This window comes from Acipenser ruthenus, chromosome 21, assembly GCF_902713425.1.
Source record: "Acipenser ruthenus chromosome 21, fAciRut3.2 maternal haplotype, whole genome shotgun sequence".
Classification (NCBI taxonomy): domain Eukaryota; kingdom Metazoa; phylum Chordata; class Actinopteri; order Acipenseriformes; family Acipenseridae; genus Acipenser; species Acipenser ruthenus.
The window spans coordinates 28,214,228-28,228,170 of record NC_081209.1 but is presented as its reverse complement, the minus strand read 5'-3'; the positions used below and the strand labels follow the sequence as shown (position 1 = coordinate 28,228,170).

Genomic DNA, 13,943 nt, shown 5'->3' with positions numbered 1-13,943 from the left:
CCGCCCCCCTTGGCCTGGTTGGATGAAGAGCACACGTGAACTCTGCGGATTGTTCTGGTAAAAAAAAAAAAAAAAAAAAAAAAAGGCAGGCTCTTTTTGTGTCGGCTGGGTTGTTATTATTATGGTGCTTAGGTTACGGTTTGTCACTTTTTAAATAAAACACTCGTTTAATACCAGCAGTGAAATGCAGACGCTGACTCCTCGCGTGTACTGGGCACAAAGGCACAAAGAGATCTACCTGAGGGTCGAACTGAGTGACGTGCAGGTAAGAGAACGCAATGACTGGACACGCGCTGTCACATCACCTTAACCAGCCTCACTGTCACTGATATATCCCGTGCCATTACTGAACAATATTAAAATGACCTGTTTTTTTTTCGATGCAAGAAGAGTAATAATAACTGTGCTTTTCGACACTAACTCGCCGAATAGACATTATTAAGAGAAGTCTGTCGGACACTAATTGTAGGGTTCGGTTGCGCCTGTTTTTAACAAAGGCGTTTTTTTTTTGTTCTAATGCTATTTTGGTTTTAAAAACCTTGCAATAAATAACTCAAGAAGTTAATTTAACATCTCCTCCTATATGCGCCTTAAGTGTTATCACAACACCAGCAGCAGGTCAAAAACGGTCTAAATTTAGCGCGGTGGCTTTGTGGCTGAGTGAGTTGGCCGTTGAGATGTTTCATCATCTAGTTATAAAAAGTCTGTTTTTTCACAGTGCTGTATAATTGAGAAGTGCTTAGTTAGTATCTTAGTTTTGAGAGTGTCCTGCAGCTGGTATAGTATTTATAGCGTGTAACACACGCTTATTCTCACCCCAGCATAATTCTCACCATCGTCAGAGTAGTTCTCGACCCAGCATAATTCTCGCCCCCGTCAGAGTGATTCACACCCCAGTACCATCTTTATATTGGGACTTGCGCCCGTGTACTATACTGTATGTAAGGCGCAGTACCTTTAGTACTACTTAAGCCTACAGCGATGAAACTGACCTTTCTGGGCATGAAGCCACAAGAAAGGCAAAGATCTCAAAAAGCTTTAACAGACCTGGGGGTGGGAAATCGCCTAGGCTAATTTGTCACAGGCTGAGGATTTGCCGGGGTGAGAATTATCCTGTAACACCAGCAAATGCAAATGAAGAAAATTTAAAAAATAACAACAACACAGACTGGAAACAGATACTGTGTGAAAAGGAGTGCGATTCAGCCACTGGTGGACCTGGCATATCTGACTAAAATCACAGGCAGGACCAGGCTTTACCATTTAACCTATTGAAGGTGAGAACAAGGTTGTGCTTTTAACAAAAACAGGACTAAACTAGACAACTTCAGGTCCCTGCAGAACAGGTGTCGAAGCTGGAGTTTCTATGCCTGTATACTTGCCTGGTAATATTAGCGAAGGCAGTGGGTAGTCTGGTAACATTAGCCGTCAGTAGTGAAGGCAGTGGGTATTGGTTTGCTCAGTTGCACATGGAGCACCTGTCCTTATGCAAGTTTTATGCAAATCTGTTATGCAGTGTTAATGAAAGAGACTTGCACTGTTTGTTGTTCTTGTACTGAGGCGGACTGTATTCGATTATATTTAGATTACACTTCAATGAAGGACAAAAAGCACATGTTTAAAGTGTACCACAAGGAGTTGAGTGTTCAATGTCCTTGTGAAGACTAGAATGAAGGTCATTTATAAATCAGGGTTATAAGCAACTACAGCCTGCGTTAAACTACAGTGATACCTGTTATGAGAACGCACACGTTCAACACACATTCAACACACGTGCCTTTGATCGCGTGAACAGTCTGAGCTGCCAAACCCTAACCCTAACCCTAACCCTTGGGTCTGGTGTGGCACCCTAACCCTAACCCTTGGGTCTGGTGTGGCCCCAGATAAATCTCTTCTTGTAAAAGCCAAGGGGTTGTGGGGTGAAATTCATTCATTCATTCTTCTTGTCATGTAATATCATATCCCAGACACTGTCTTTAGTAAACAAGGCAGTTGGTGGGAGAGTGTAATGTGCCTCGAGCACAGTGTGTAACTCAGAAGAGAGATAGTTCCTCTATTCAAGCTTGCAGTAATCATAGAAAACAAATTCAATACAATCTTTACTGAATCATCAGCATTGTTATGCTTTATTTGGTAAATAATCCAATAGTAATTTACAAGTGATGTGAGCCTGTTCTGTGTTTAGCAGTTCAACCATTTGCACATTGCAGTATTGAAACATTAAAGGTTTTGTTTTTAGTATAATTGAGCACACCGTGCATTCAGTACGAAGGAAGACCAGATTGTGTGCATCTCCCCATTTGATAATGCAGACTGGAGTGGATTTACAAACACCTTGCTTTGTATTTTACAGGATCTTGATGTCAGTATAAAAGAGCATATTCTGCATTTTACAGGTAGGTTTATTACCTGTGTTTATTAGCCATGGTATTTCAATGCTAACTAATCAAATGCAGTTGTTGGTATTGCCAAAGTATGTAATCAGTCATGTACAGCATACTAGCTTATCATGCAAAAACAACACATGTTCCATTTCCTGTAACTAAAGGGATGTCCTGTATGCACAGTAATACTCTGATCAAGCATTAGGTCTGCTTCTATGTGAAAATACAAAGAACAATACCTGATCAAAGTTCAAATACAATGAATATTTTTAATATGAATGCAATTGTTTTCTGTTCTTTGCATGGACTTTCATTGGCATACACTGTCTTAGTTTTAGCGTATCTTTGCTGCTTTAAGTTCTGTCTATTTTCTTGTAGCACAGGGACATGGAGCTAAAGGCAGTAACGAATATAAGTTCAGCCTGGAGTTCCTGGAGCCAGTAAAGGATAAGGTATTGCAAGTTTACTTATTGCTTCTTAAATGTCTCATTTATGTACGTATTTACGTTTCAGATACTGTAGTATAAGTCATACGTGTGCACTTATAAGCACAGGATGACATTGTTACATCCTGTGAGACCTGGTAAAACCCAGATGAATGGAAAGTGTTGTGTTAGCTGCAGATAAGACACTTTCTGTAATCAGATTCCTATGCAGAGATAGGAAGACTAGTTCTCTCCAGCATGATGCAGCACTACACACACACACACACACACTGTTGTAAAACCATGCAATATGCCACATCAACTTGAAAAATGTAGACTGTAGGAGTCTTATTAACATCCTGGAGCATAATAATATAATAGACATTTCAACTCAATTTGCAGGATCTCAATAGGCTGAATATTAAATATTGCAAATTCAAATGGAGAAGTAGTATTTAAAAGTAGATAATTAGCTGTGATATTTAATCTACAGTGTTGTGCCTTTGGCAGATATGCATTCTTTAATGTAAACTGCATTTGCTCAAAGCTGCATTGATGGCTTCTTAAGACAGACCCTGTCCTATGTTCCTAGGTTTAGCTTCTTTCCCATTGGCTTGTCACTACATCATCCTGTCAGCCCAGAACAGAATCACAGCTTTCATTGCAAATGAAACGTTCTAGCCCAGGAAAAGCCTGTATTATACATTTCGCTGCGGTGAGAGTCGCTTTGTCTTTCCTCTGTCTCACAGCCCGTGTTTAAAGCAACGCAGAGAGAGGTAAACATCACAGTACAGAAAGTGGAAAGTCAGTGGTGGGAAAGACTGACTTGGCAGTTGAAGAAGCCTGTATTTCTCGCACCAGATTTTGATCGCTGGCTTGATGAATCAGATGCGGAACTGGAACTTAAAGTAAAGGTCAATATTCCCCCGTCTTTGGGCCCTGTTTAGAAGCCAAGGCAAAAACAAATGCTACATTTCTGAAAGTTTTAACAATATAAAACTGTCAAAAACTACCATAAATGAACTTAATCCTTTCCAGTGTGTTTCTGTTTTGTTTGAAAACGAAACGCGGCAAAGTTTTATACTTATTTTTATAATTCATTCTAAGAGAAGCCTACTGCCGTATGTTCAATAATACTTCAATGTTTTTATTTTTTTAACAGGAAGACCAGATTACCAAAGTCAGCATGGAGTCAAGGGTTCCACAGGATCGTAAGTAGCAGATTGATGTGTCTCATTTTAGATTCAAATTTATATGTGCGTTAAAGTGCAGTTTTGATTGTGGTAAAAGGCTCCCCTCAAAGTGAGTTCTTTCCCCGTTTCAGACTTCCACAACCTGAAGAGAGGATACCTGTTCATGTACAATCTGGTGCAGTTCCTGGGCTTCTCCTGGATCTTTGTGAACATGACCGTGCGGCTCTTCATCCTGGGTCAAGGCAAGCCCAGCGTGAGAGACCCCTCTCTCAGCCATCGCTAAACTTCTCACAGTGGACTCCCTAATGATCTTTTCCATCATTTCTGCCATCTATAAATCTTTTGTTTTGACCAGATACATTAAAAAGAACCTTCATTCCAAAGTGCTTTTTTCTAAGGATGCAAACCTGCGTACCGTTCAGTTAAGATCATTCTGATCTTTGACATGTTGCATTATAGAACACAAGATTATAGCGACTGTGTTTTGTGAAGAGAATGCTGCCCGCTCCCCTTTTGAAATAAACTGCTAAGTACAGTCGGTCTGTGTTTTTTACAATCTCCCGTTTTCCTTGTTTCAGATTCCTTCTATGACACGTTCCACTCGATTGCAGACATGATGTATTTCTGTCAGATTCTGGCTGTTGCTGAAATTGTCAATCCTGCCATAGGGTTGGTCAAGACAGGTGTGATCCCTGCAGTGATACAGGTATTACGTGTGTCTTTTACATTCGTTATCCCTGCAGTGATACAGGTATTACGTGTGTCTTTTACAGTCTTTCTAAAAGTTATAATAGGCCCTATTCACAAAGCTTATTTAACCCATGCCAAATTCATTATTCTTTGAAAAACATCACAATGCAAGCTGTATTTATGTAATTTGACACCGTAAATTTAGACGTAACTTTTGCGGCTAACAAAATGAGGCTAACTATAGTTAAGTATATAACTAAGTATGTACTATATAACAGTATAGTTAAAGAGATATTGAAACAAAAAACAAACAGGTAGGTAGATGCCAGTTAAAAAAAAAAAAAAGCTCCAAAAAATGACAAAGTAGCCTGTCCTGAAATGAGGAGCGCGTTCACTGACTGGGTTAAAGGGAGTCTGTGTGCAACAGCACTCTGCACAGTGACGTCCGTTTGTAGTTTCATACGTTGATTTGCTTTGTTGCAGGTTGTTGGGAGGAATGTTATACTTTTTGTCATCTTTGGGAGTCTGGAAGAGATGCAGAACAAAGCTGTGGTGTTCTTTGTTTTCTATCTGTGGAGCATGATTGAAATTTTCAGGTTAGTATCAAAATTTTTTTTTTTCATTGCATTTCCCAGAATGCTTTCCAGTGCGTTTTGTGTGTGTTGCGATGCAGTGCTTGAGAAATGAAAGGGACTCTTGTGCTTTGCCAGGTATCCCTTCTACATGCTGTGCTGCATCGACACAGAGTGGAAGACCCTCACCTGGCTGCGATACACCATCTGGATGCCTCTGTACCCTCTCGGAGTGCTGGCGGAAGGTTAGATTTACACTGCGCTTATCTGAACATGTGGAAGAGCTTCTGTCATGTTCCAGTGCTGATGTGAAGGACCTTCCTATTACTGCGATACAGCCACTCTGATCCTGTGGCCTGTGTTCATAAGACATCACAAAGCACATAGTAAATGCACATGTAGGGACATTCATGTTTTTTAATGTATGTTTAAATGAGCTGATCGGGGGGTTCACAGCGATTAACCATTATTTAACCAGATGAAAAAATCTTTACAAATAATATTCAGAACAGATTCTTTAGTATTACTGGTATTTAGTTAATTGTGATTGTTTTTAAGTTAATGTTCTGTTCATTGTGATCATACCTTTTTATTCCACAGCTGTTGCAGTTGTACAGTCTTTAGCGATCTTTAATGAAACGAGACTGTTCAGTATCAACCTGCCGTGGCCTCTCAGGATGTCAATCAGCTTTGCATTGATCTTGCAGATCTACCTTGTATTCATGTTTCTGGGTATGTTATTCTAACACTGTTAACTTACTTCAAACAATATATTTATTATTACCAGCCTTCATAAAGTCCCTTATACTCCAGCGTAAATAAATACAATTGGAACTCAGCACAACAAATAGCAATAAAGGATAAGCATTGTAGCCAGCTTTATTAGCAGACTGGGCACACTGGTAAGAGTTCAATGACCCGTGTAATCGGAGGGGGTGTATTGCTGGTCTGGAGGTTAGGGAATGGAACTGGGGTTCGATTTTTTGGGAATATCCTCTGATATTATTGCAGTACATCGTTCAATTTCTCTCTCTTATTAAAATATTGTGTCTGTTGCAGGGCTGTTTATTAATTTCCGTCACCTCTACAACCAAAGGAGAAAGCGATTCAGAACAAAGAAAAGAAAGACAAACTAATCCTGCAAACCATTCCACCATGAGCTGGATGCCTTTTCATGAAAACTAACAAGAGTCTGTACCAACCCCCTCCCCCGTAACAAAACTGACCCAAGTATAGGAACTGTAGTTTATAGTAATGTTTGCATGTTAGCAGTATTTCAAATAGAAACTGTAAACAATGCAAAATAAAATACTGTACTGTCACGTTGTTCCTCTTTAGACACGCAGCAGTACAGCAGCTTTGAAGCACCCTGTGTGTAAAGCTCAGTGTGATTTAGAGCTTCCTTTTTATTGCACACGCCGTTGTTCAGTTTCACTTCTGTACCATTTCAATCCTTCTGTCCTTTCACACTTCACCCAGATTAGATGGTTAATATCAGGGCTGGCAGAGTGCACTGGGCTCGGTGGGGAAATCTCCTGGCTTTAGTTTCCTATTACCTGTTATCTTTCTTTGGTTGATTTGTATGTCTAAGCTAATCCAGGCGAGGTGCAAGTGTTGCAAAATACAGACTTGCCTTAACCTGGATTTGAATCACCAGTTGCCAGTGCACCCTGCACGTTCTATATCAGTATTCCTGTGTTGAGTAAACACAAAAGCAGATACTGATAAAAAGATAGAGTATAACACTTTGCTGCATTAAAATATAATACTGTACTACACTACCACAAATAACTAATGCAAGCTGTTTATGTAAAATCACAATACTATATAGGCAAAAAGGCATGGGCTGAACAATTGAAGACAGCAGGCTGTTTAATCTCTTTCTTTCTACGTCAGGGAGATGGAATGCATTTATCTGAGGGCTAAATTATAAAGCTGAAATGCCATGGCTGTGGGAATGCAAAGCACAGTGTGTGTGTTTGATAATGTGACAGAGATGAAAGGCTGCAGTGTTCTTTGACATGCGTGTATTTCATATCAGAAGGCCAAGGATGATTTAAATTAATTTTAAAAAGGGTTGTTTTTGTGCAGTTTTAATTATTGCATTTAGAGTATTTGTTTAAAACATCAAGCAGAAACATTTCTATTTCATTCCATCCTTAATCCTGTGGTTATTTTTTTTTTATTTATTTTTTTACACCTCTTAAAAACTGTAACACGAGAGATACTACCCAAGCAGCCTCGAAAGCTGGACATTTTTACAAAAGGGTTTTTAACTGCAGAGGAATCATCTCTTTGCTAAACGGTAATGAAGGCTCATGATTTTATTGAATGTTTGGACAGCACAATCTATTGAGTATGAATGTGTTTATTACAACCAAAAATAAAGATTTCAACATAATTGATGTGGGTAGTGTTTCTTCTTATGGACAAGTTTTGTTGACAAACTATATTTATGCCCTGTAAGATTCACATATGAACAAAATGTATTACATTTTTTTGTAAAATGCTTTGCGGAAAAGTGTACTGGTAAACTAAAACCTATCCGTAATGTATTTACACTCATGAGTTCGCTGAAATAATATTGAAAAAACTTCCTTTTAACATCCTTTATACATATTCACAGGGATGTAAGGGATAAATAAACACCAGTAGCCATCTACAGCGTTCTGTTTATTAATCTGCTAATATGTGCTTTGTAGTAAAGGGATGAGCAATTCAAATGCTTAATGTAATGAGATGATTATTTAATGATTGCTCATCACGTGTCTTACTGTGGAGGCTATAGCGACATCTTGGGGCTGTAGGACTAAATTACAGGTTAAAACAAGTGAAAAACACAGGGCCCTAGTAATGAGTGGGTTTCCAACGTTACGAAATAAGTCAAAGACAACTAGCAGTTTCACTTTATTTACCAACCTATTTGACAAATACTATTTACAGATCTGCTTTGTAATAAAACAAAAAAAAAACCATGTGCTAGGAAAGGTAATTATGAGGCAGTATTTTACCACTGTTTGACTTCTAGGTTTTTGCCCAAACTAAAATATGGTTTACAACCTAAAGGACAGCTATACAAAATGTCAAAATATGTAATACTTTTTTTTTTTTTCAAAGATTGTTCAGTCACATATTTTCTGGTACAGAAGGCTGTATTTCCTTAAATTTTTTTCTGGGCAACACCTCAAACGGGGTCAGAGATCTACATCCGCTCGCTGCTGCTGCTGCCAGAGAAGTCGGTTGGCATGGGTGTGATGTTGTGGGTGAAGGCTGCGTACTGCGAGTCCCCCGTGCTGGCCAGTTTGAGCTGCTGTGCTGCGTGGGAGAGCTGAAACGCTGCATCAGGATGGGCGGTGTCAGGGAGCAGAGTGCACTCCCGCTCCAGCAGATCCGCTACGCCGCTCAGCAGCTCCCAGAACCCAAACGCTAGAGCCGCCTTGCGCAAGCGATTCAGCTCCTACGAAAAAAACAAAGCAGAAAAAAGACACGACTGCCGACTGCCTTCAAAACGCTGACCACAGTGCAGACCAGACCTCTCTGTGTACTGCAACTCACCTTATAGAATGTCTGGGTCTTCTCTGGAAGTTTTCTGGCATTTCTCAAGATCTTCTGAACATCGGTCTGTTGATAAATATGGACAGACATCATAAAATGTAAAATTTACTGTGCAGTGTAAAACATTTTGACTGCTTTGATAAAAATGCATAATTAGGGTGCAGAAGAATGGTCTGCAGTTGTGTAGATCCTCATAAAATAATGTGAACCCATCTATCAGCCTTGTGCACAGCTGCCCGATAATGTGCTCCCATTTACAGCACAGCTGTCTGAATGTAATGTGGAGCAAACATAGTAACTCCTTCTTGCAGTACCTGCAACCCGCTGGGCTTGATCCACACAGTAACATTTTGCGCGTAGCTGCGCTTATTCTTCGGCTGTAAAGGGAAAGGGCTTTTGCTGTCATCTTCTCCATAGGGGTTTTCTTTAGCATCTGAAAAATAACACTATAGAACATTACTATTTGCATACAAAGTCAGTTGTGCATAATGTCCGATAGTGGTCAGGTTTTCATGAAGAGGGTTAGATAAAGACACAAATACAGACTGGAATAAAATACAGTTCATTTGCATAAAGTATTACTTACAGGGTGCAGCCTCCATATTACCAAGTACCCTCGGTAGGTGACTGCTCAAGGCCTTGTATACCTCACAGCCAATCCTGCCAGGAGGTTCTGCTCCTTTGCACAGCATTGCCTTAAGGTACGCTATATTTCATTTCCGAAATATTCTGCTCTGTGTATACAAAATGGACTCCCAAACTACCTGAAATGGGTCCAAGCTGAGATATCTTCCCCAGCCATGGAAGTGTTTCAGGACCTGGCTCAAACAGCGACATCATCAGGTTGGATTTCTTCTTGCTATCAGCTTGAGAGTACAGCATCCCGTACCAATCAGGACTGGAGACAGAACAGCAAGACATTTTCTCTGACGCTGTAGCAAACACAGAAAGCTAGAATACAAATGGGGTATTTGCTTCTGCGTTAAAAGGTTTTTTTCAAAGCTTTCTTACCCCAGCTGGACCAGCGCCACCATGCCTTCCACTTTGAGGCTGCCGTGTAGCAGGACACAGAAATTTGGGCTTTTGCCAGCGATCTGATTGGCCGAGTTCTCGTCTTCTGTGTCTTCAGGGATCCCGGTACCAACCTCATCACATTCTGCAAACCAGACACAGGAAACCTCAATCAGTACGTGTAGGCAAGAAATCAGACACTGTACAGATTCAGCTGAGCAAAGCAGAAATGCAAAGGAAAAAAAAGATGCTTAAGCTAGGAAACATTTGGAGGCATTAAAGCTGGAAAGCAACCAAAAACCATTTGATTGGTAGCAAATGCAGTGGAAAGCTAACATGTGCATGTCACTGGACACTTTCTGTTGCAATGATCATGCTTCCCAGTTGCAATGCTGCAGAGGTGTCTTTGAAGCAGTCATCACACAATTCTCACCAGTAGTTCTGAAACTGTGATGGGATATTTTAAGACATTCTTACCTTTGTTTACTGCTATGGGTAAAACCAGATGCCTGGAGAGTACTGGTGGACTAGAAATATCAGCTATTTCTATGAACCCAACAATTTCCAAATCTGTTGGGAGAAAATACAAATAAGAAACAAGCAAAAATAGAAATTCATCTTTTGCACTATCTATTGAAATGTAAACACAATGTTAAACAGTTTAGTGTAAGACAAAGCCGTGACGCCTTCTGCATCAGGATTGATTTAATACCTGTATTAATGGTTCTAAGGACAGGTTCAGTTTCCTCAGCAATGAGGACTGGTTCAGGCCTGGGAAAGACCTGCACATCTGAAGTCAGGTTCCCACACTTCAACACAGCATGGAAAGGGGAGTAGCCTTGGTCTATCAGCTTTCTGGAATTAAAAAGACCGTGTCCACGATACAGCCTTCTTCTGGTATTCACTTATGTTCATTGCTATGAATAACATTTAAATAATAAGATCTACTTTTAGAAGAAGATCACTGAGACAGTTCATTATTTTTAATTTCACAGGTAAAAGTGTTTAGATTAGCTAGTAAAATGTATATGTTTACAATACAGAACACAAATGTAGTCAATAAAAAAATTAGACGTTTTCTTTGAAAGCATCTGATGTAAAGATCTCAAATGGTCATATACTACCGTTACAGCAATAACATGTTCATTATTCACCACACCTAAACAAACCGATAGACTTTCTGATACATACATTTCAGGTGGCTGTGTCACATCAATATCAGGGTCCACTATATATATATATATATATAACAGAACTCTACTAACCCAAACATAGACTGTACATTCTTCAGGCATAATGAGCCGTCAACAGTGTAGATCTGTCCCTCTCCATTGTTCAGATTTATCAGCTGCTCAAGCTTATCCAAGACATCTGTGTTCTGGAGCTGCAAAAAAAGTAACGAAGAGACAACAGTAATGAGTCCAACCCAATCCCAATCCAATTCACGTGTGCTTACGTCAACGTCCTTTGCATAGGGAAGTTCGACATCATGGTAAACAGAATCTAGCATGTTAAAAGGTGTAGTATCTAAAGCGCTAAAACTATCTCCGCTTCAGGGCCTTTTTCATCGTTTAGTTCAGTGTCTTATTTGAAAGAACTTTTAATCACTTCTGAACAGCAACAAACTAAAGAGCCTCAAATGCACTGTTTCACCTTTTATTTGTATAATCTTGGTACACAAACAGCCCTATTTTAATAAACCAATCAGTGTCTGTATTTAGATCCACCACCGTTTGTATCAATTGAAAAGACCCCAGGAAATATAATAAAGCCTGACTTGAAATGAAAAGTTTCACAGTATCAAGCATTACTAGGAGAGCAGTGGACATGGTACAGAACACAACAAAGGGCAGGAAGTAGTATTTTAATATCAGAGGGGCTACACCTGTAGCAGCAGTAAGTCAGCTAGTAAAGAAACCAACTGTGCTTTAAGCCTCTGCTTCCTGGGAGTTTGGTGTATGTTATTCAGTAGTTAGGCAGTAGTTAGTCAGTAGTTGGGCTGCAGTTACCTCCTCTTGATTGGCAATGCACATGATGTGGATTCTGGAAGGGAATGGGAAAGGCAGTGGAAACTTCTTGTCTTCTCCGCGCTGTTTCAAGGTTGCTAAAGAGTGCCGCAAGGAGCCTTTTCCAATCCCTAAAGCACCGTCCGTTACTAAAACCACCTACACAAAAACAAGTAGTACAAAACCACAAAGCATAAACAAACTGAAATACAGCCCCTGCACTCCTGGCACTGGTGCATAACAGCAGCATACACAGCGTGCTAAAAACAACTGCAGAACTTGCATTTGCCTTGGAGAGAACATGCTGGGTTAAAATGGTTTCCATAAACTAAGCAAGCCCTCATTATTATTTACCTGGCAGGGGAAGGCTCCCCCCCATTCCTGCTGTACAATATTGCTAACCCCCTGAAGAGCCGACTCCAGGCACGTCTTATCATAATCCTCCAAACTGCTTAGTGCTTCCTACAGGAAACAAGATGCGATTTAATTAAAATACTGAACAGCAGGGTTACAAGAGTCACATGTATAAACATACATTTCACCGATCCTGATTACCACGAATCCTGGACGACCCTGTGTAACCTTAAAGTAATCCAATAATATTAGAGCTAATCAGGGGCCTGTGAAACCACCCATTACTCCATTTTTAATCACTTTTTTTTGTTAGCCCACTCTCAATTATGCAATCTAAGTGTTTCTTCCCTTCAAATGAGATTTACACAACAAAACACTGCTGTAGTCCTGATGCTATTAAAACATGTATTGCCTTTTGTTTTCCACACTTTTCACTTTGAATCAGGCGACGCCCATTTCTCCTGCCAGAAGTTTGAGGGAAGGCAGAGGCTGGGTAGCCTGTACTTTACACTATGAGCAACTGGTAAGCCAATTGCCCACTCCATAGTAAATGCCCACAGTGGAAAACCGGGTCTGCAGTCCCAAGATAAATCTTAACCATTATGTGAAAAAAAACAATATGATAAACAGCAAAGACGACTTTGCTTATACTTATGAGCGATTTCATAGTATACATTTAGCAGCTTCGTTTTTAAACCTGCAGTGTGTTGTAGTCCCTGGTAAAAGGGACCACGAGCTCCCAGAGTGACGAGAAGGCTACAAGAGCGGTGAACTCCAGTTTGTAGTTGGTGGCCATGTGCTCGAACAGCATCGTTAACCCGTGCGCGGCCAGGTTCTTGCGCTGGTACTCCTCGGTGCCTTCCAGCGAGACCGGGCGCGTCATAGAGAGGGACACGTCCATCAACACCACCGTAGGCATGGTGACCCCTCTCTGCTACCTACCTCGACTGGGAGAGATAGAAATAAATAAATAAATAAATAAATAGCGTGCAGCTCCTGCAGCATGAAGTGCCAAGTTACCATCAGCACAGTGCAATACAGACACTATTTATTTAAATGCTAAATAATTAAATAATAATAATTTATTTACGAATAAATAAATCAATAAATAAGAGAAAACGGGCTATTACTTTAGATTTTTGTAAACATTCGTTTCATGCTCGCTGTAACAATATAATATTTGAATTTGAGCTAAATAAATAAAAATAGGACCACTGCTATTTCATCGTTACAGTAAATACTTATTTAGCAGTGAGAGACAGACGAACCACACGGACTATGCAATAACTTGTAACAAAAGCCGAACTACGGAAGAATATTTCGTTCCACTACAAACAAGGACGTACGTGCCTGTAATGGTACCGAACACAAGCCATTTGGTACACAGACAGTTATCTTCATTATAATACAAACAGTAAGAATATGCAGCACGTTACTCTATATAGTTTTTATTTGTATTTCTAAATGCAGCAGTACCTTGAGTTGATTACGGTTTTTTGTTTTTTGTGGGGTTTTTGCTTCGGGTCCACGCCATATATATGCACGTCCAACTACACTAACGCCCTGAACTTTGGTTCCTAGTACTTATACAGTGCCCTCAGCCTCCAGTCTGGCGAGTGAATAATTGAGTCTTAGAATTGTATGGCACTGCTACTACTACTATAATAATAATAATAATAATAATAATAATAATAATAATAATAATAATAATAATAATAATAATAATAATAATAATAAATAGATATGTAAAAAC

The 13,943-nt window shown here is 39.8% G+C and overlaps 2 protein-coding genes across 2 annotated transcripts; one reads left to right on the top strand and one right to left on the bottom strand.

The window, feature by feature from the left end:
• Positions 1-55: 55 nt before the first annotated feature.
• LOC117427772 (very-long-chain (3R)-3-hydroxyacyl-CoA dehydratase-like) lies at positions 56-7,665 on the top strand. Its single transcript, XM_034901543.2, has 11 exons — positions 56-265; positions 2,354-2,396; positions 2,763-2,836; positions 3,559-3,723; positions 3,972-4,020; positions 4,134-4,244; positions 4,581-4,708; positions 5,176-5,288; positions 5,403-5,509; positions 5,865-5,996; positions 6,324-7,665. The coding sequence occupies exons 1-11, from the start codon at positions 185-187 to the stop codon at positions 6,398-6,400; spliced, it is 1,080 nt and encodes a 359-aa protein (XP_034757434.2). The 5' UTR covers positions 56-184; the 3' UTR covers positions 6,401-7,665.
• Positions 7,666-8,158: 493 nt separating this feature from the next.
• LOC117427909 (integrator complex subunit 14) lies at positions 8,159-13,768 on the bottom strand. The gene is made up of 12 exons (XM_034046298.3): positions 13,667-13,768; positions 12,888-13,137; positions 12,191-12,298; positions 11,840-11,995; positions 11,096-11,214; positions 10,543-10,685; positions 10,308-10,400; positions 9,831-9,975; positions 9,584-9,717; positions 9,134-9,252; positions 8,820-8,885; positions 8,159-8,721 (listed from the first exon to the last, which is right to left on the bottom strand). Exons 2-12 carry the CDS (start codon positions 13,107-13,109, stop codon positions 8,467-8,469), a joined length of 1,560 nt encoding a protein of 519 aa, XP_033902189.1. The 5' UTR covers positions 13,110-13,137; positions 13,667-13,768; the 3' UTR covers positions 8,159-8,466.
• Between the last annotated feature and the right edge of the window lie 175 nt (positions 13,769-13,943).